We start from the raw sequence: 22,804 nt of genomic DNA, 5'->3' as shown, positions 1-22,804 counted from the left end.
AGAAGTTAGGTGGAGTAGTACTAACACTTGTCTATAACCATACAGAGATGTAACATTTCTTAAAACCCATTAAAGTCCACTCTGAGCAAAGTAAGGAGGGAAGAGGGGGAAAAAAGCAACTGCAAAAAAGTTAAGAAATCATGAGAGAGGAGAGGATACATGATAAAAGCCCTTTAATCTCAGGGATGGAAGATGTTGGGTCTGAAGTGCAAAGAAAATACACGTCACAGAAACATGGGTTCAAAGAAAATGTTCTGAGAAATATTACGCTTGGCCAGAAGGGTTTCTCATTGTTCCCCTTGGTTGAACCTTTAAATCTGCTCATCAAACAGTCTAATCCCTCTGCCTGCAGAATTCAAGCTTTTTGGTCACACTTAATTAGCTTATTTGGATTCTTGGAGATGGTACCAACTGCTCTGCTCACCTACTGCTGGTCTTGTCTTCATTGGCACATTCCTTAAGCCACTCTGTAAAAGGCCAACGTATTCACATAGCAACCCACAATGACCACATCTGAGTTACATGCATATAGGACGCGACACAATTGGATATAGCCATTACTAGCATGGCAGTGAAGATACTCTTTCCTCAATATCAAAGGTCTTAAATCGAGTTGAAAAACATATTTCTGTTAGCTTTAGGTCAGTGTGTTGATATCAGTGTTAATACACTTTTTACCAGGGCAAGCTTACAGGGGAGGCAGAACAGAAGTCCATCAGCCTCTCTCTCTCTCTTTCTCTCTCCCTTTCTCTAGAACAGGCAATGAAAAAACCCAAGGCAATGGCAGCAGAGGGAATATGCCAGCCTAGTCCTTGATTAGAGAGTAGTAATATTTCTGTTGCTTGCTTTAGCACACAGACACTTGAAACTAATGCAATGCCTACTCAGGGCAGCTGTCTTGACAAGCACTGATGAATTCCAGAGGCAGAGACAGCTAATAGAGTTGTATTTTCCTGTTCCCCTAGTTTCAGACCACTTTTAAACTTTCTGATGCTTGTTTCACAGCAGTTCAATCAGTTCTCCTTTCTGAAGGAGCCACTGCATGTTCATCACAGCTCTGGACTCTGGTTAAGGCTTCCTCATGCTTCGGTTTGGAGGGCGCCTAGCAGGACTCGGCTAGTGTGCTCGCAAACTAGTGTGCTCGCATACCTTCGACCTTCGCTTGAAAAATTTGAAAAAAATACCAATATTACTAGTTAGTCCATCTTGAGATGCCGTAGCCAGTATAGAATTCCTCAAAATGAAAGACTAATCTAAGATAACAACAACAACAAAAAAACGGTCATTCATTTTGATGTTTTTGCCAAGGAGATCTTAGTCGCGCAATTTTACGTCTAACTAGTATGATGGGTTTAGTATTTCTCAAGTGAAAAAATGTGCATGAAAATTAGTCGTCTATTTTTGAATGACAACAAACACTTCATTGAACAATCCCTACTGTTTACCAATTACAGATGAAGGGGAACAGATTCGGCTCGCCTTGAGAAAAAATATTGTGTCCATAAACAGCCGAAAAAACTCTTGCCGAAGGCCAAAACAAACAAAAATGTCACAGAATGTCATCATAATATATGCATGAACTGTTTCAGTTGGGAAGCATACGGACACGTTTATACTCTCTTAGAAAAAAGGGTTCCAAAGGGTTCTTTGGCTGTCCCCATAGGATAACCATTTTTGGTTCCATGTAGAACCCTCTGTGGAAAAGGTCCTACATAGAACCCAAAAGAGTTACCTGGATTCAAAAGGGGTTCTCCTATGGGGACAGCCAAAGAACCCTTTTGGAACCCTTTTTTCAAAAGGGGTTCTTCAAAGAGTTCTCCTATAGGAACAGCCAAAGAACCAGTTAAGGTTTGAGATATATATTTTTTCTAAGAGTGTAGAGGAGAGCAGGATAAATTACAGAAAGCTTTAAACAAACCATTTACTGTGCTCTACTCTACTACTGCCATCTTATTTCATGTTAACGTCACTGAAAAAGCACTGGAACCTGTTTTGTCTCCATACCTAACAATGAAAACACAAAGTGTTTAAAACATAAATAGTGTAAAAAGGGAACTGTCATGACTCAACGGTGTAGAGCTACAGCCAGGGCCACATGGCAGTGATCAGGAGAGAACATCATCATCACAGGCTTCCTTACCAATCTGAACCTGTCATTAGAGAAGAATGATATGCAGTAAAAAGGGCCTCTCTGTTTGTTTGGCTGGTTTCACAGGCCTCAGAAGGATACTTTAGGGGAGGAAAAAAGGACATCAACATTACATTAATTTGTATTACTCTCTGACCTTTTCATATGGGTACAACTTGCCAAGATCTGTGTGGAAGAAGCTAAACCAGGACAGTGAACAGAGCTGGATAGGGATGTTGGACCGTAGGCTGAGGCATTGTGGCCTGAATTATAGATGCAAGTAGGATGAGGATTGAGACAGCCTTCCCTTAGATGAAGGTGAGCAAAGGTGAGTTCCATTTTTATAGTAAAACAGAGCAAATGTGACTGTGACCTTTAAGATAAACAGAGTATAGAGAATAGAGAATGTTTTTTTCCTAGTTTCTGCTAAATAGTGTAACAGAGGGAGGGAGCAAGGGAGGGAGAGAGGAAGTGAGATCGCTATCAAAGACTGTGGTTGTGTTCCTCGTCTCCCGTCCTTAATGATGATCCAAATTAACATCTGCACGAGTTGGGAGCTGAAAATTGAGACATGAAGTTAGCTAAGGCCCGTCTGGGGTACGGAGGGAGTGTGTCAGCTGTCAGTGCAGGGCAGGCCTCTATTCTTATAGCCTTTAGCCGTACCCTTATCCTACTTCTCCTCTGTTCCTCTGGTGATGTAGAGGTTAATGCAGGACCTACAGTGCCTAGCTCCCCTCCTACTCCCCAGGTGCTCTCATTTGTTGACTTCTGTAACCGTAAAAGCCTTGGTTTCATGCATGTTAACATTAGAAGCCTACTCCCTAAGATTGCTTTATTCACTGCTTTAGCACACTGACAACCCAGATGTCTTAGCAGTGTCTGAATCCTGGCTTAGGAAAACCACCAAAAACCATGAAATGTACATCCCTAACTATAACATTTTCCGACAAGAACTGCCAAAGGGGGCGGTGTTGCAATCTACTGCAGAGATAGCCTGCAGAGTTCTGTCTTACTATCCAGGTCTGTACCCAAACAATTCGAGCTTCTACTTTTAAAAAGCCATCCTTCCAGAAACAAGTCTCTCACTGTTGCCGCTTGCTATAGACCACCCTCTTCCCCCAGCTGTGCCCTGGACACCATATGTGAATTGATTGCCCCCCATCTATCCTCAGAGCTCGTGCTGCTAGGTGACCTAAACTGTGACATGCTTAACACCCCGGCCATCCTACAATCTAAGCTTGATGCCCTCAATCTCACAGAAATTATCAATGAACCCACCAGGTACAACCCCAAATCCTAAAAAACATGGGCACCCTCATAGATATCATCCTAAGCAACTTGCCCTCCAAATACACCTCTGTTGTTTTCAACCAAGATCTCAGCGATCACTGCCTCATTGCCTGCATCCATAATGGGTCTGCGGTCAAACGACCACCCCTCATCACTGTCAAACGCTCCCTAAAACACTTCAGCGAGCAGGCCTTTCTAATCGACCTGGCCCTGGAAGGATATTGACCTCATCCCGTCAGTAGAGGATGCCTGGTTATTCTTTAAAAGTGCCTTCCTCACCATCTTAAATAAGCATGCCCCATTAAAAAAATGTAGAACCAGGAACAGATATAGCACTTGGTTCTCTCCAGACCTGACTGCCTTTGACCAGCACAAAAACATCCTGTGGCATTCTGCATTAGCATCGAACAGCCCCCGTGATATGCAACTTTTCAGGGAAGTTAGGAACAAATATACACAGGCAGTTAGGAAAGCCAAGGCTAGCTTTTTCAAGCAGAAATTTGCATCCTGCAGCACAAACTCAAAAAAAGTTCTGGGACAATGTAAAGTCCATGGAGAATAAGAGCACCTCCTCCCAGCTGCCCACTGCACTGAGGCTAGGAGACACTGCTCCACCAATAAATCCACTATAATTGAGAATTTCAATAAGCATTTTTCTATGGCTGGCCATGTTTTCCACCTGGCTACCCCTACCCCGGTCAACAGCCCTGCGCTCCCCACAGCAACTCGCCCAAACCTCCCCCACTTCTCCTTCACCAAAATCCAGATAGCTGATGTTCTGAAAGAGCTGCAAAATCTGGACCCCTACAAATCAGCCGGGCTAGACAATCTGGACCCTCTCTTTCTAAAATTATCTGCCGAAATTGTTGCAACTCCTATTACTAGCCTGTTCAACCTCTCTTTCGTATCGTCTGAGATTCCCATAGATTGGAAAGCTGCTGCGGTCATCCCCCTCTTCAAAGGGGGAGACACTCTAGACCCAAACTGCTACAGACCTATATCTATTCTACCCTGCCTTTCTAAGGTCTTCAAAAGCCAAGTTAACTAACAGATTACCAACCATTTTGAATCCCACCGTACCTTCTCTGCTATGCAATCTGGTTTCAGAGCTGGTCATGGGTGCACCTCAGTCACGCTCAAGGTCCTAAACAATATCATAACCGCCATCAATAAGAGACAATACTGTGCAGCCGTATTCATCAACCTGGCTAAGGCTTTCGACTCTGTCAATCACAACATTCTTATTGGCAGACTCAACAGCCTTGGTTTCTCAAATGATTGCCTCACCTGGTTCACCAACTACTTCTCTGATAGAGTTCAGTATGTCAAATCGGAGGGCCTGTTGTCCGGACCTCTGGCAGTCTCTGTGGAGGTGCCACAGGGTTCAATTCTTGGGCCGACTCTCTTCTCTGTATACATCAATGATGTCGCTCTTGCTGCTGGTGATTCTTTGATCCACCTCTACGCAGACAACACCATTCTGTATACGTCTGGCCCTTCTTTGGACACTGTGTTGACTAACCTCCAGATGAGCTTCAATGCCATACAACTCTCCTTCCGTGGCCTCCAACTGCTCATGAATGCAAGTAAAACTAAATGCATGCTCTTCAACCAACCTCTGCCCGCACCTGCCCGCCCGTCCAGCATCACTACTTTGGACGGTTCTGACTTAGAATATGTGGACAACTACAAATACCTAGGTGTCTGGTTAGACTGTAAACTCTCCTTCCAGACTAACATTAAACATCTCCAATCCAAAATTAAATCTAGAATCGGCTTCCTATTCTGCAACAAAGCATCCTTCACTCATGCTGCCAAACATACCCTCGTAAAACTGACTATACTACCGATCCTTGACTTCGGCGATGTCATTTACAAAATAGCCTCCAACACTCTACTCAACAAATTGGATGCAGTCTATCACAGTGCCATTCGTTTTGTCACCAAAGCCCCATATACTACCCACCACTGCGACCTGTACGCTCTCGTTGGCTGGCCCTCGCTTCATACTCGTCGCCAAACCCACTGGCTCCAGGTCATCTACAAGTCTCTGCTAGGTAAAGCCACGCCTTATCTCAGCTCACTGGTCACCACAGCAGCACCCACCCATAGCACGCGCTCCAGCAGGTATATCTCACTGGTCACCCCCAAAGCCAATTCTTCCTTCGGCCGCCTCTCCTTCCAGTTCTCTGCTGCCAATGACTGGAACGAACTGCAAAAATCACTAAAGCTGGAGACTCTTACCTCCCTCACTAGCTTTAAGCACCAGCTGTCAGAGCAGCTCACAGATCACTGCACCAGTACATAGCTCATCTGTAAATAGGCCATCCAATCTACCTCATCCCCATACTGTATTTATTTACTTATCTTGCTCCTTTGCACCCCAGTATCTCTACTTGCACATTCATCTTCTGCACATTCTACCATTCCAGTGTTAATTGCTATATTGTAATTACTTCGCCACCACGGCCTATTTATTGCCTTACCTCTCTTATCCTACCTCATTTGCACATGCTGTATATAGATTTTTGCACTGTATTATTGATTGTATGTTTGTTTATTCCATGTGTAACTCTGTGTTGTTGTATGTGTCGAACTGCTTTGCTTTATCTTGGCCAGGTCGCAGTTGCAGATGAGAACTTGTTCTCAACTAGCCTACCTGGTTAAATAAAGGTGATATATATATATTTTTTTTTAAATCCTCAGGGGGGAGAGGTGCCAGACTAGAAGTGCCTGTCTGCCTGCCTGCCTGCCTGGATGGCTGGTGGAGCCCAGAGAGTAACACACTGTTACAGCATTGCAGCATTACTGACTGGTGTCACTTCACATAAAGCCTGGCTAATTCTGCACCAGGAGCAGTTTAGAGTCGCTCTGATCTCAGACTAAGAGACGCACAATCCACTTCCTTCACATCAGCAGCCTGGTTATCCATTTAAATTGTTATGAAAGCTCAGCACAGCCAAGTGCCAAGCAAACCAGATGCTGGCTTCATGTTTGTGTGTGTGTGTCCATGTCGGTCACTGTGTGTGTGTGTGTGTGTGTGTGTGTGTGTGTGTGTGTGTGTGTGTGTGTGTGTGTGTGTGTGTGTGTGTGTGTGTGTGTGTGTGTGTGTGTGTGTGTGTGTGTGTGTGTGTGTGTGTGTGTGTGTGTGTGCGTGCATGTGTGACGGGTCGTTCCATGGGCAGGCGTGGGTCCGATGGCATACGGGGCAGAGCAGGGCTTGTAAGAGGGAGCTGAGCCCAGACCAGATCAATTCAGCATGTCTGGGCAGATGTATAGGGAATCTCCCAGGCAGCCACAGAGCCCCAGTGTTGTATGATGTAATGTGTTGTTAATTCACAGGCAGCATTACGTGCATGGTGAAAAGGCCATTAGGTTTATGACAAACACATTGGCTCACTGCTAAAGTGTTGACTATTGGAGCTAACAGGCAAGGATTATGGAAATGTTCAGGAAAAGCATGAGACGATTAATGGTTGAGTTTCACATGCTTCTGATCTGATGTGTTTCTGTGAACCATCGAGGACTCCACTCTCTCTCATATTCCTTCTACCTAGAACATGTATGGTGTTCTCACTCCCAATATCGAAGACAGCAGCAAGAAAAAGCTTTTGAGGCAATATCGCCAGCCTTTCAATAAACTTCTGTAATCCAATTCACTGATGCAATAACCAAGACTTGTTAAAGGCAGAGCCATGCAATTACTGAATATAATAGGCCCCGGGATCAATAGAGCCAGGATTGAGACTCCAGTTTCCAACATCTAGAGAGGCAGAGGAGCATAAAGCTACTCAAATGATAACATCACAGTGGGCCCGTAATCAACATTTCAAATTTGTAACCATCTCGAATCCATTTCTACGAATTTCTCGAATCCATTTCTACATAGATCATTACTCCTGTCTAATTTGATTGGAAGGGAGAAGTGATATCCACCGCTGAGGGGAATTGAATCTCGGTGTACAGTATACTCTCTAAGGAGAGCAGTCAATTCTCCCTGTTAGGATGGGTGTTTTAACAGGAGCACACCAAGGTCATCTTATCTCATTCTGTAAGTGCAGAAGGTAATAACACACCAGCCATCTACAGTAAATAGCCAATGTTATTTTATCTTTTGCATATGACGTTTTGGTTGATTTTGATACACCAGCCATCTACATATCCAACGTTATTTTATCTATTGGATAAGCATATTGGTTGATTTTGATACACTAGTCATCTAAGTATTTAATATTGTTTTATCTATTTGAATAAGCATATTGGCTAATTTAAAGATGTCCTCTGAGTTTGAGTATACCAGTGAGTAAATAGCCAGTAGTGTTTGTGTAGAGATGACTCAGTGTTCTGTATTATACAAGAGTTGCAAGAGAACTGGATGTTTTTTTTTATACAATTACCGTTATCCTCAATTGTCTATGCAGAATGCAGTTGTATATATTTAGCTGCTGTCAAAGTCACTCATTCATCATGGAGCCAGATCCATTTTGGCTGGTGCTGGTACAGAAGCCTTCCCTTCCAGTGCACCCGGAGCCAAGGCCTGTCACATTAACTTGATTAATACAGCGTTACAGTAGAGAGAAATCTCATTTTAGTGTGAAATTACACAACTCAAAGTGGAAAGTCACTTAAATTTCTCCTCAGTTCAGGTTACAAGAAACAATACTTCACACACTCCAATCCTTTTTTCATTAGAAAAAAATAATAATCTGTGCTCTGTCTGTGGTTACACTCAGACATATTTTTCTATATCTCTAAACACACACACACACACACACACACACACACACACACACACACACACACACACACACACACACACACACACACACACACACACACACACACACACACACACACACACACACACACACACACACACACACACACACACACACACAACATGTGGGCTGAAGTACAATGCCATCTGCGCTGTAACACTGGAAACAGTTGCTCCTTTTGATCAAATGCAAATGAGCTGCTTGGCTGTTCTATTCAACTCTCCTGCCTTCCCCCTACCACCAGCCCCCACCCAGCCAGTCCAGCCACACTGGGCTTTCACAGCTTGGGCTGAACGATCTCTGAACAGCTTGTGATGGTGTGGCCTCCACTCGCCTCACCACAGAGGGCCTCAGCCATAGAAGTAGAGTAACTAGAGTAACTAAAGAGAGTAACTAGAAAAGCCCCTTTGACCATGGCACATTGAGTTGCATGAGGATGCAGGTTCTAGTAATTATATTTCTTTGGCCTCAGCAGCCCCTGGACATGGAGGATGGATGCACCCAGTTTGAGAAAATGTGTTGGCAAATGAAACATCTCCCTATAAGACTCTATTAATTAAAGCTTTGTAGTTGGGTCAGTCTGTGCAGTCCCTGCTGTACTGTAACTGCTTGACTGAGTAGCATCACCATTGAGCTAATGAGTTAAGAAACTATAGCTTTCTCAACCATGGAGAGAGATGTGATGTGTAACATTACAAAGGCATCTGTTTTCCTCTTCTCTATGGCAATACTGTGGTTGCTTGGTACATGGTTGAGAGAGCAGGCTAGATCAGTCTCTCTTTAGAAAGCACCCTGGTACACTAAACAGTATGAGGTTGCCCTGTTTTGAACTATTGTGGATGGATGATGGGTATTTTTGGTGCACTTCTCCCTAATGACAGGGCAGGAGAGAGGGTGGAGGTCGACTACACTGATATATTTAGCACACTGTTGAATCCTGTCACCAACGCTCAGAGGGACATGAAATGTGAGTTCGGCAGCTCATCAGAAGTAGTCCCAAACCTTCTCTATGTGTCCTTACCCTAACATACACAGATCATTCAGACACTTCTAAAGTCATGCCACATGACATTCAAGGCATTGGAACTGCCAGGCAAGACAGAGAGTGGTTTTGTGAGTGATGGCACGTGTTTCTCCTCAGGCTCCTTGATCATGTCTTGGAACACGAGGGAAAACAGGTGTTTACATCCCTAACTTTCTGACACCTCACCTTGGCTTGCTGAGTCCTGTCAAGCTAGACACATCACAAGGCTTTCAGAAGAGAGGGCTCTATATTGAACTTGACTAATCTTACTATCAATCTATGCAGGGTCTTGCTTCAGTATGAAGCAATTTAACAGCAATACAACAAAGCCTTACTCGATGTTAAAAACAATTGTAGTCTATAATTTACTATAGCTTGTATGCCGGTCCACTGTCGGACAAATAGTAGCTGTTATCTTTGACATCTGATTCATTGACTTCCCTACATCTCCATTATTGGCCTTGACATGATCAGAACGTAGAGAAGGGATCAGAGCGTGGAGAAGGGATCAGAGCGTGGAGAAGGGATCAGAACGTGGAGAAGGGATCAGAGCGGGGAGAAGGGATCAGAGCGTGGAGAAGGGATCAGAACGTGGAGAAGGGATCAGAGCGTGGAGAAGGGATCAGAGCGTGGAGAAGCGATCAGAATGTGGAGAAGAGATCAGAACGTGGGGAAGCGATCAGAACATGGAGAAGAGATCAGAGCGTGGAGAAGGGATCAGAGCGTGGAGAAGGGATCAGAGCGTGGAGAAGGGATCAGAACGTGGAGAAGGGATCAGAGCGTGGAGAAGGGATCAGAGCGTGGAGAAGGGATCAGAGCGTGGAGAAGGGATCAGAGCGTGGAGAAGCGATCAGAATGTGGAGAAGAGATCAGAACGTGGGGAAGCAATCAGAACGTGGAGAAGAGATCAGAGCGTGGAGAAGGGATCAGAGCGTGGAGAAGGGATCAGAGCGTGGAGAAGGGATCAGAACGTGGAGAAGAGATCAGAACGTGGAGAAGGGATCAGAACGTGGAGAAGGGATCAGAACGTGGAGAAGGGATCAGAGCGTGGAGAAGAGATCAGAGTGTGGAGAAGGGATCAGAACGTGGAGAAGGGATCAGAACGTGGAGAAGAGATCAGAACGTGGAGAAGGGATCAGAGCGTGGAGAAGGGATCAGAGCGTGGAGAAGGGATCAGAACGTGGAGAAGAGATCAGAACGTGGAGAAGAGACCAGAATGTGGAGAAGGGATAGTTGAGGAAAGTGGAGAAGGGATCAGAGCGTGGAGAAGGGATCAGAGCGTGGAAAAGAGATCAGAACGTGGAGAAGGGATCAGAACGTGGAGAAGAGATCAGAACGTGGAGAAGAGATCAGAACGTGGAGAAGAGATCAGAACGTGGAGAAGGGATAGTTGAGGAAAGTGGAGAAGGGATCAGAGCGTGGAGAAGGGATCAGAGCGTGGAGAAGGGATCAGAGCGTGGAGAAGAGATCAGAACGTGGAGAAGAGATCAGAACGTGGAGAAGCGATCAGAACGTGGAGAAGGGATAGTTGAGGAAAGTGGAGAAGGGATAGTTGAGGAAAGTGGAGATGGGATAGTTGAGGAAAGTGGAGAAGGGATACTTACATCACCACCACCAGCGACATCTGCCATGTTCATGTAGTTGTTGTTGTTGGCAAACTGCAAGAGAAGAGAACAGATCATCATTATACCTCTGGCCTCGTACCAAGATGATGTCAAATCAGTGTCACAGAGATATTTCCTTTCACAGATCCATTCAATTAGTGTCACTTGAGTTTATGTTTTTCACGTTCACGTGTTGAGTTTAGTCCTAGTTGTTTCTGCTTGGGTGACATTGCTCTATTGTCACATAGTAGAAATATGTATTTCGAGAGGCTGTAGCCAATTCACTGCAAGGTAATGAAAATCTGGGCTGGCTATTCATGCCTTATGGGATGGTAATTAAGCATGGGTTTGCATCACAAAGCAAAGTATCAAGATGCTCTGGCAGGTTATTAACTTCAAGTAACCCAAGGGAGGAGGATGCTGCCAAGGAACTAAAAAAAGATGGTGGGAGAGTACCAATAGGACATGGAGCGGTTGTGGTTTTTTGGATTGGTGAAAGGCAAGCATGAGTGGAGGGGGTAAGGGGTAAGTGTAGCTAGATGAGCTATCAAAAAATATGTCCTTTAGTTTAGTTAAGAAATAGCAACAGCGCTGTGTTTTGTGTTCATGACGAGCCCCCTAAACCCACGCACACAGCCCTCCTAGCAAAATGGCTGCCACTTCCTTTCTTCGGATACACAAGCGTGTTGACAGGTAGGAACAATGGGAGACAGAATGAAGAATTATGCACTAGCAGCTGGGCCCTAGAGCACAATGCACCTCTCTGTGACCAGGCTAGAGCAGCAGCACAAACCCCAGCCTACACCGGGCAGGGAGGAAGAGGGGAAGAAGTTTGTGTCTTCATGAGTCCTCCCTCTGTGAGACACTTTCTCCATTGGCACAAAGCACTGGAATAATCTCCTTTTGTGTATTTATTTCAAAGTCATTCTAGTGAAACATTATGAAGGTGGAACAACTCAAATATAGCGGGAGAGAAAAAATGGTTTCTTATCTTAAGCGGAAGCCAAACAATAGTGGAAACAAATTAAGATCAGAGCGAGATGAGAAGTGCATTAATTTATTTTCCACTCCTTAGTTTTTTTCTCCCCTCGTATTCTTGTGAGTGGTTAGTATGCGAATGTAATTACCGAAAGAACTGCGGCTAATCAACTACGAATGGTATCCATTAATTAGCCTATGCCTTGGAGAGAGAGCGTGTAGAATCAGCAGCAATGTTAACAGTGTAATGCACCAATGAGAAGGGAAGCCACACTAGCAGTTGGCAAAGCAGGTGCTTTGATACATTCAACACAACCCGTTTGTAGACCCCTTTACCTGGAGCTGTCCCACTGAACTGCATCTGAGCACGGGGGTTCACACACACACACACACACACACACACACACACACACACACACACACACACACACACACACACACACACACACACACACACACACACACACACACACACACACACACACACACACACACACACCACAGAGTGTTGCAGATAACCTCAACTGAAACCTCTGTCAATAAGGAGCGGTCCTCCCTTCCCCCTTCTGTACTTTCAGACCTGACATGGCCAGGGTACATCAGGCATTCTGAGAAGCACACACAGACACGGACACACACACACACACACATCTGGCATTCTGAGCAGCACTCGGCTAGTAATTAACCTCAACGCAGCCTGGGCTTATCTGTGAAGTGTTACACTGTCCCCTTCTTCTTTTAGATTACAAATTGAAGCCTCAGAGATATCTCTCTCTATTGAAACACAGGCAACATTGTGTTGATGTGGGGAGAGATAGGAGGGTTTTGTGTAGTGCTACCTCTGTTCCTAACCCCCCTGGGTTATTTCTGGTGAGTGAGACGTTAGGGGGTGAACAAACAATAGCTCTGGAACCAAGAGAACTCTGAACATTGTGGGAAATTGAGAGAGAACATAAGGATCTAAGAAGGTGAATACATCATTTTGTTGTTATTGTGGGCTTTCTAATGGCAAGAACTGATGCGGAGGTAGGCTATGTCTTCCCAGAGCATGCAGGTAGATTTGAGTGTGTTGGTTGTCAGTGTTTAGTTATTCATTAATGTCATCAACATCCAACCGTTTCCCAATGCAATTACTACCTGCAACATACAGATGTAGGATCTTAATTTCATCACTCTTTTGATGCTGAATATTTTTCTGTGCCGAAGAAAATGCAGATGAGCTTCGTGATATACACAAATTCACTGAAAACCAGCACTAACACGTGGTTATATTAACAGTATTCCACTTTTCATGTAGCCTCATTTTGACCAGCTAATAGCCTAACCACCGATCAAGTAACATTATGGACTAAACATTAAAATCCTGTTGCACAGGATTATTTTGCTGTGACAATACAGGTCAAATTAAGATCTGTAAACTACCGCCTCTGTGGTGTGTGCTCCCAACACATGGTGAATTTATACCTCAATAACACAAGCACCACGCTCTAAGGTGAGACAATAGGAAAACAACCAACAACAATTGATGCTGGCCTGAGTTCCAGTAATTTAGTTTCAGTGAAAACACTGCAATAAGGAAAGGCCATTAATTAGTATTGTGAAACTCTTAAGGAAGACTGCCCCATTTCCATGAGGTGTGTAACGGCAGATTTCCTCCACTTCGTCAGAAGAGGAGGTGTAGGGATCGGACCAAAACGCAGAGTGGAAAGTGTCCATGTTTTATTCACAATAAACTGAACACTACACAAAATAAAATAACAAAAGATAATCTAACCGAACAACAGTCCCGAGTGGCACGAACACTGACACGAAATACAAACACCCACAAAACACACGTGAACCCCGGCTGCCTAAGTATGATTCTCAATCAGGGACAACGATTGACAGCTGTCTCTGATTGAGAATCATACCAGGCCGAACGCACAAAACCCCAACATAGAAAACAACACATAGACAACCCACCCAACTCACGCCCTGACCATACTAAATAAATACAAAACAAGAGAAAACAGGTCAGGAACGTAACAAGGTGTGTTTTATTGTGCTTCCAGTTCCAGGGCACATTTGGTACAAGTCCAACTCTCCTCTGAGAACTAGGTTGTATCCTAAATGGCACCCTATGCCCTATGTAGTGCACTACTTTTGGACCCTGGTCAAGAGCAGTGCACTATAAAATGAATAGGGTGCCATTTGGGACACATCCTAGTCTCTCACCAACACCATTGGAAATAGTCCCCAGCCACCAGTATCAATCTTGACCATTAAGAGCTCTACCCTACCGTGGCAGTCGCTTGGCCACATCCTCAGTGGACAGGGAGTAGCAACACGATCGGATCTTGTTATTGTTATATTGTTGCTCCCAATTCATTTGGTGGAACGCCGGCGTTTAATGTTCATGTTTCACGGCCGGCTCTGATTGAGTCAAATGCCAGATGAAATTAAGTGTGATTGGAAGGACTGTGCAGCTGACGGCAGAGCCTGCACTAAAATGGGTCAGAGCAGACAATGAGCGCTCTGTAATTAAAATGATGAGATGAGCAGGATGGATGAACAAACTCTGCCTGCTACAGCCCTCGTTAGGACAAAACCAAACCACTATATGTTACACAGGAAGCTTTTTGGCAGCAGTGAAATCTGCCACTGGTGGAACTAAGATTGTCTGGGGTATTATCACCTGAACATGACAGAGTAAATGTTACAGAAATGTTATCATGGGGTGTTCTTACAGGAACCAGGGAACTGGGGGTGAAAAATCTGTAGGAACATAAGAGCACAGCAGCAACAGGCCAGGCAAACCTGTTACTAAGCATTAGACAGCCCTGCACATTCAAGCTCCAAGCTCAGCATGTTTGAAAAACAAGTGATGTCTCTCTTTCCCTCTCCCAATCTCTCTCTCACTCTCTCTATCTCCTATAGGCTCTATCTGGCAGAGGGGAACAAGCAGCAGTAGAGTAGAGTAGAGCTTTAAAATATCCTTGGGATAGAAGGCTTTTATTAACAGAGTGGATCCATGGCCAAAGGAGCTCTGTGTAACACGAGCCTCGACGGTGTGAGAGAGACAGAAACGGCAGAGAAAACACACTGACTGACCGGCCATCTACCTAGTGTTTTCACTCCCAGCCACTTCCTCTCTATCTGCACTAGCAGAACATTTCTTTCTTAAATAAATGTTTCAGAGAAGAGAGAATTAAAGAGCTTACATGATCCTGATCCTGCCGTGAAAAGACTAAATGCTGTACTGTCTGGGAAAACACTCAGAGAGACAGAAAAGCATTAAGCTTTCCTCACAGTGAATCAGATGAAGAGATTAATTTAATTTCTCTCTGTGTTTTGAGAAGGGAAAGAATACCCAATCCTTTGCAATTGGCAGTCTTCTCTCACATTATAGTGCTATGATGAGCTCTTGTGAGAGCTGGAAGAGGAGGGGAGATGGTGGCTCTTTACATCTTCATTTGCTGAGATGCATTTGCTTTCTCCATGTACTGTAAATACCATAGTAGTTCATCGGTTTGTTTTTATTTGGAAAGACTTTCCACCCAGTAACTTGTATTAGGATCTTTTCTTCACATTTTCCTGCATGCATATATATTTCCAAACTGATATTCTGCCAATAGTCTATCCACAAGCAGGTACATTTGATAACCCTTGTAAAGCCATTGTATGACTGATAATATTGTGTCATTTCAAAACTAGATTTCCAACCTGCCAGGATCTTATAACCGTAGTTCAAGAATATTTGTATGAAAATATGTCAGGTGGGAAATAAGCTGTTAGCAGCTATTATACCAAACACAATATTACACCAGTATGACCCCATCTAACCTCCAGTATGAGGTAGGAACCAAATGGATCAAATCAAATGTTATTTGTCACATGTGCCGAACAACCTTACAGTGCTTACTTACTAGCCCTTAACCAACAACGCAGTTTTAAGAAAATACCTACAAAAATAAATAAGTAAGAGATAGGAATAACAAATAATTCAAGAGCAGCAGTAAATAACAATAGCGAGGCTATATACAGGGGGTACCGGTACAGAGTCAATGTGCGTGGGCACCGGTGTCGAGGTAATTGAGGTAATATGTACATGTAGGTAGAGATATTAAAGTGACTATGCATAGATAATAACAGAGAGTAGCGGCAGCGTAGAAGAGGGTGGGGAGGGGGGTAATGCAAATAGTCTGGGTAGCCATTTGATTAGCTGTTCAGGAGTCTTATGGCTTGGGGGTAGAATCTGTTTAGAAGCCTCTTGGACCTAGACTTGGCGCTCCGGTACCACTTGCCGTGTTGTACCAGAGAGAACAGTCTATGACTAGGGTGGCTGGAGTCTTTGACAATTTTTAGGGCCTTTCTCTGACACCGCCTGGTATAGAGGTTCCTGGTTGGCATGAAGCTTGGCCCCAGTGATGTACTGGGCCGTGCGGTCGGGGGCCGAGCAGTTGCCATACCAGGCAGCGATGCAACCCATCAGGATGCTCTCGATGGTGCAGCTGTATAACCTTTTGAGGATCTGAGGACCCATGCCAAATATTTTCAGTCTCCTGAGGTGGATTAGGTTTTGTTGTGCCCTCTTCACAACTGTCTTGGTGTGCTTGGACCATATTAGTTTGTTGGTGATGTGGACGCCAAGGAATTTGAAGCTCTCAACCTGCTCCACTACAGACCAGTCGATGAGAATGGGGGCGTGCTCGGTCCTCCTTTTCCTGTAGTCCATAATCATCTCCTTTGTCTTGATCACGTTAAGGGAGAGGTTGTTGTCCTTGCACCACATGGTCAGGTCTCTTACCTCCCTAAAGGCTATCTCATTGTTGTCGGTGATCAGGCCTACCACTGTTCTGTCATCAGCAAACTTAACCTGTTGAGGACAAGGGGGTGCTGTTTTCACTTTTGGAGAAAATCGTATGATATTTAAACGGCCTCGTACTCAATTCTTGCTCGTACAATATGCATATTATTATTACTATTGGATAGAAAACAGTCTCTAGTTTCTAAAAGCGTTTGAATTATTTCTCTAAGTGAAACAGAACTCTTTTTACAGACATTTTCCTATCCGGAAGTGAGATTTCCAAATGCGAAGTCTCTCTTTAAGACCTTGTCTATAAAAGGGCATGTCACTTATGACTGTAGAAACACGTCATACACCTTCCCCTGGGTGTCATGCGGAAGTCAGAGCAGAAATCAGTTGATTATCTCGTTCAGGGGTTGTATACAACATCTTGGAGTGAGAAGTGCGCACTTTAATTTTTTTTGGAAGGCGCGAAGTTGGATCTGTACTCGGCTCATGGAAGAACCTTTTTAAAGGTGAATATGATCTCTGGCTTCGATTTTCTTTGATACATGTCACAATATCATCCTAAAGTATGTTTTTTCAATATAGTTTAATTATATTATTGAAATTTATTCTGGACTTTAGACGTGATGCGACGCAAGAATTGGTTCAAGAATGAGAGGTTAGCATCGCACGGCAAGTGTGCTTGCTAATTCAAGAGGGAAATTGTTCGTTCTGGATCGAAATAAAGACGTTTCTGAACAAAGGACCCCTTGGAGAACATTCTGATGGAAGATCAACAAAGATAAGGACCCAATTTGGGATGCTTTTTCATATATCTGTCGAACTGTGCTAACGCTACCGTTTGACTAGAATCAATGCTGCTGTGTGCTAGCTATTGTAGTAAGCTAATATAACGATATATTGTGTTTTCGCTGTAAAACACTTCAACAATCGGAAATATTGTCTGTATTCACAAGATATTTGTCTTTCATTAGCTATCCACCATATATTTGTCTGAAATGTTTTATGATGAGTAATTAGGTAGTTGACGTTGGTGTCTGTATTTTCTCTGGCTACTCCCGTGCGATTTCTGACTGTAGCTATGATGGTAGCAGTAATGTAAAACTGATTTATAGCTAAAATATGCAATTTTTTTGAACAAAACATAGATTTATTGTGTAACATGTTATAGGACTGTCATCTGAGGTAGTTTTTTCTAGGTTATTTAGGTTGGTTCTAGGTTAGTTAGGTTGGCTTGTGCATGCTACCTGCAGCCTACTTGTGCTGTGAAAAATGTCTGTCTGTCTTTTTTTATTTGGTGGTGACCTAACATAAATATATGTGGTGTTTTCTCTGTAAAACATTTAAAAAATCGGACATGTTGGCTGGATTGACAAGATGTTTATCTTTCAAATGCTGTATTGGACTTGTTAATGTGTGAAAGTTAAATATTTCAAAGAATTTTTTTTTTGAATTTGCCGCTCTGCCTTTTCAATGGAATGTGGGAGGAGTGCCGCTAGCGGCACCCCTGGCCTAAACAGGTTAATGATGGTGTTGGAGTTGTGCCTGGCCGTGCAGTCATGAGTGAACAGGGAGTACAGGAGGGGGCTGAGCACGCACCCCTGAGGGGCCCCCGTGTTGAGGATCAGTGTGGCGGATGTGTTGCTACCTAACCTTACCACCTGGGGACGGCCCGTCAGGAAGTCCAGGATCCAGTAGCAGAGGGAGGTGTTTAGTCCCAGGGTCCTTAGCTTAGTGATGAGCTTTGAGGGCACTATGGTGTTGAACGCTGAGCTGTAGTCAATGAATAGCATTCTCATATATGTGTTCCTTTTGTCCAGGTGTGAAAGGGCAGTGTGGAGTACAACAGAGATTGCATCATCTGTGGATCTGTTAGTGCGGTATGCAAATTGGAGTGGGTCTAGGGTTTCTGGGATAATGGTGTTTATGTGAGCCATGACCAGCCTTTCAAAGCATTTCATGGCTACAGACGTGAGTGCTACGGGTTGGTAGTCATTTAGGCAGGTTACATTTGTGTTCTTGGGCACAGGGACTATGGTGGTCTGCTTGAAACATGTTGGTATTACAGACTCAGACAGGGAGAGGTTGAAAATGTCAGTGAAGACATTTGCCAGTTGGTCACCGCATCCTCGGAGTACACGTCCTGGTAATCCGTCTGACTCTGCGGCCTTGTGAATGTTGACCTGTTTAAAGTGTCATATGATGATGCTCATAAATGTGGAGATAAAATAAGACAACTGTTTGGTATAGTCAGCTTGGACTGTTGTGCTGGTTTGGTCAACATACAGTCCAGATTCACAAGAGCATGAACAGAGAGAAAATACATAATTTTCTAAGAATAAATCAAGTATTTTTTTTCTGCTTAAGTCCTGGACTGCAAAATTCCATACTAAATTTAATACAAAGGGTCTAGAATCTTCCTTTTCCATCTGCACATTAGACTATTCAATTCCAAAGTTGACTCTCATGAATAAATCAAAATGAAATGACCTCACAATAAGTGATTGGCTATGTAAAAAAAACAATGTCTACTCTGTGATGGACGAGACACAGAATGAGCAGAATATAGGCTACTTAGGTTACACAATACAATCCAAAGCCATCAGTATCAGTCCCCACTTGACAGCAGGTAAGCATCTTGGCCGTGTTCCTCCTCCCTCCTCCTCACAGAAACACCAAAAACTAATTCAATCAAGAGCAGACATTTGCCAGAAACATATCAGCTGCTGACAAGCAATTTTACAGTTCAACTATGCGCTCAGTAATCACAGCATAGCCTCTGTTCTCCGGGACACAATGCTTATGCTAATGTGTTCTCCAGTCCAGTCATCTCTCTGTAAGAAGGATAAAACACCAGTCAACTTGCAAATACACTACGCCTCCAGTTCAGTCCAGAGTATAACCACAAGTAATTTGCTCTGTTGTTTTTATTTATTTTAATATTTCCATTAAGATGCCAGCCACTGTAGCTTTGGCCCTTTCATTTAGCAGAAGGGGAGGAGACCAAGACTAGCAATACAAACGGAACACTTTCCTTTCTGCCCAACCTCCACCAGGCCAGTTGCAGCTTGGGTAAACACCAATCTCTGATTCCCTGGGTCCTCATCACCAAATACATGCTCATTTACCACCCAATTCAGCGTAAACAGTCTGCAGCTGGACCCTCCTGTGATTATAGGGGCTATTCACCCCCAGCATGCCCCCATACATGCAGTGCCAAGCTGACACATATAGATATATATATTTTCCTCACTATGTGTTCGGCAGTCAATGTGTAAAGCGACTCCAGTGCACAGCGTGTCCACACAGTCAGCTCACAAGCCGTGTTCTGATCTGCAGGAAGAATCGATCCGTAATTCAGTTTAAAGCTAAAATCATTACTCTCACAGCACAGCAGACTGTTCCCTCCCATCAGAAGTAACTGACTGCTGGTCCAGGACTACACAAGAAGTAACATGAAAGTGAATTTCTTTCTCTCTGTCTGTCTGTCTCCCATCTTTCCTTCTCTCTCTCATTCTCTCTACCTCTCTCTCTCTGTCCCTTACACTCGCACTCTCTCTCTCTCTCTCTCTCTGTCCCTTACCCACTCTCTCTGTCCCTTACCCACTCTCTCTGTCCCTTACCCACTCTCTCTGTCCCTTACACACTAGGTTTGGGCGGTATCCAGATTTTCATACCGACCATGTGCCATCCCGGAATATTCTGTAATACCGGCAATGAACAAAATCCCACTGCGCCTCTATAATCCGGGGCGGCAGGTAGCCTATTGGTTAGAGCGTTGGGTCAGTAACCGAAAGGTTGTTAGATCGAATCCTCAAGCTGACAAGGTAAAAATCTGCCATTCTGCCTCTGAACAGGGCAATTAACCCACTCTTCCTAGGCTTTCATTGTAAATAAGAACTTGTTCTTAACTGACTTGCCTAGTAAAATAAAAAAAATCCAAAGGTTAGCAATGCTAACAAGTACATGTGCAGTTGAAGTCGGAAGTTTACATATACCTTAGACAAACACATTTAAACTCAATTTTTCACAATTACTGACATTTAATCCTAGTAAAAATTCCCTGTTTTAGGTCAGTTAGGATCACCACATTGTTTTAAGAATGTCAAATGTCACAATAATAGTAAAGATAATTATTTATTTCAGCTTTTATTTATTTCATCATGTTCCCAGTGGGTCAGAAGTTTACATACACTCAATTAGTATTTGGTTACAAAAGCCTTCCAAAAGCTTCCCACAACAAATTGGGTGAATTTTGGTCCTTCCTCCTGACAGAGCTGGTGTAACTGAGTCAGGTTTGTAGGCCTCCTTGCTCGCACACGCTTTTTCAGTTCTGCCCACACATTTTCTATAGGATTGAGGTCAAGGCTTTGTGATGGCCACTCCAATACCTTGACTTTGTTGTCCTTAATATCTTCTTATGGCTACAGGGGCAGTATTGAGTAGCTTGGATGAAAGGTGCCCAGAGGTGCCCATAGTAAACTGCCTGCTCCTCAGTCCCAGTTGCAAATATATGCATATTATTATTAGTATTGGATAGAAAACACTCTGACGTTTCTAAAACTGTTTGAATGATGTCTGTGAGTATAAGATAATTCATATGGCAGGCAAAAACCTGAGAAAAAATTCCAAACAGGAAGTGGGAAATCTGAGGTTGGTCGATTTTCAACCCAGCCCCTATTGAATACACAGTGGGATATGGATGAGTTTGCACTTCTTACGGCTTCCACTAGATGTCAACAGTCTGTAGAACCTTGTCTGATGCCTCTACTGTGAAGTGGGGCCGAAGGAGACAGGAATTAGTCAGGTCTACCATGAACTGACCATGCTCTGACCATGCGCGTTCACATGAGAGGGAGCTCTGTTCCATCGCACATCTGAAGTCAATGTAATTCTCCGGTTGGAACGTTACTGAAGATTTATGTTAAAAACATTCTAAAGATTGATTCAATACATCGTTTGACATGTTTCTACTGACTGTTACGGAACTTTTTGACATTTTGTCTGCTATTAGTGAACGCGCTTCCTGACTTTGGATTTGTTTACCAAACACGCTAACAAAAATAGCTATTTGGACATAAATGATGGACATTACCGAACAAAACGAAAATTTCTTGTGGGAGTCCTGGGAGGGCATTCCGACGAAGATCAGCAAAGGTAAGTGAAGATTTATAATGCTATTTATGACTTTTGTTGACTGCACAATTTGGCAGGTAACTGTATGGCTTCCTTTTGTGGCTGAACGCTGTTCTCAGATTATTGAATATTGTGCTTTTGCCGTAAGGCTTTTTGAAATCTGACACAGCGGTTGCATTGAGAACAAGTGTATCTTTAATTCTATGTAAAACATGTATCTTTCATCAAATGTTATGATGAGTATTTATGTTATTTGACGTGGCTCTCTGCAATTTCTCTGAATATTTTGGAGGCATTTCTGAAAATGGCGCCAATGTAAACTGAGGTTTTTGGATATAAATATGAACTTTATCGAACAAAACATATATGTATTGTGTAACATGAAGTCCTATGAGTGTCATCTGATGAAGATCATCAAAGGTTAGTGATTCATTTTATCTCTAATTCTGCTTTTTGTGACTCCTGTCTTTGGCTGGAAAAATTGCTGTGTTTTTCTGTGATTTTGCGGTGACCTAACATAATCGTTTGTGGTGCTTTCGCTGTAAAGCCTATTTGAAATCGGACACTTTGGTGGGATTAACAACAAGATTACCTTAAAAATTGTATAAGATACATGTATGTTTGAGGAATTTTAATTATGAGATTTCTGTTTGAATTTGGCGCCCTGCACTTTCACTGGCTGTTGTCATATCATCCCGTTAACAGGATTGCAGCCATAAGAAGTTAAGCCATTTTGCCACTACTTTGTTAGTATGCGTGGGGTCATTGTCCCTTTGGAAGACCCATTTGCGACCAAGCTTCAACTTCCTGACTGATGTCTTGAGATGTTGCTTCAATATATCCACGTAATTTCCCTACCTCATGATGCTATCTATTTTGTGAAGTGCACCAGTCCCTCCTGCAGTAAAGCACCCCCACAATATGATGCTGCCACCCCTGTGCTTCCCGGTTGGGATGGTGTTCTTCGGCTTGCAAGCCTTTTTCCTCCAAACGTAACAATAGTCATTAGGGCCAAACAGTTCTATTTTTGTTTCATCAGACCAGAGGACATTTCTCCAAAAAGTACGATCTTTG

At 43.5% G+C, this 22,804-nt stretch overlaps 1 protein-coding gene across 1 annotated transcript in view; it reads right to left on the bottom strand.

The window, feature by feature from the left end:
* Positions 1-22,804, bottom strand: part of LOC139575828 (TOX high mobility group box family member 3-like) — a 66,519-nt gene that overhangs the window by 17,478 nt on the left and 26,237 nt on the right. The window contains exon 2 of the mRNA XM_071401174.1: positions 10,825-10,878. Coding sequence (XP_071257275.1) covers positions 10,825-10,878 — 54 coding nt within the window. The remainder of the gene's footprint in view (positions 1-10,824; positions 10,879-22,804) is intronic.

This window comes from Salvelinus alpinus, chromosome 5, assembly GCF_045679555.1.
Source record: "Salvelinus alpinus chromosome 5, SLU_Salpinus.1, whole genome shotgun sequence".
In the NCBI taxonomy this organism is placed as follows: Eukaryota; Metazoa; Chordata; class Actinopteri; order Salmoniformes; family Salmonidae; genus Salvelinus; species Salvelinus alpinus.
Note: the sequence above shows the minus strand (reverse complement) of the source record. Positions and strands in the feature narration are given on the sequence as shown.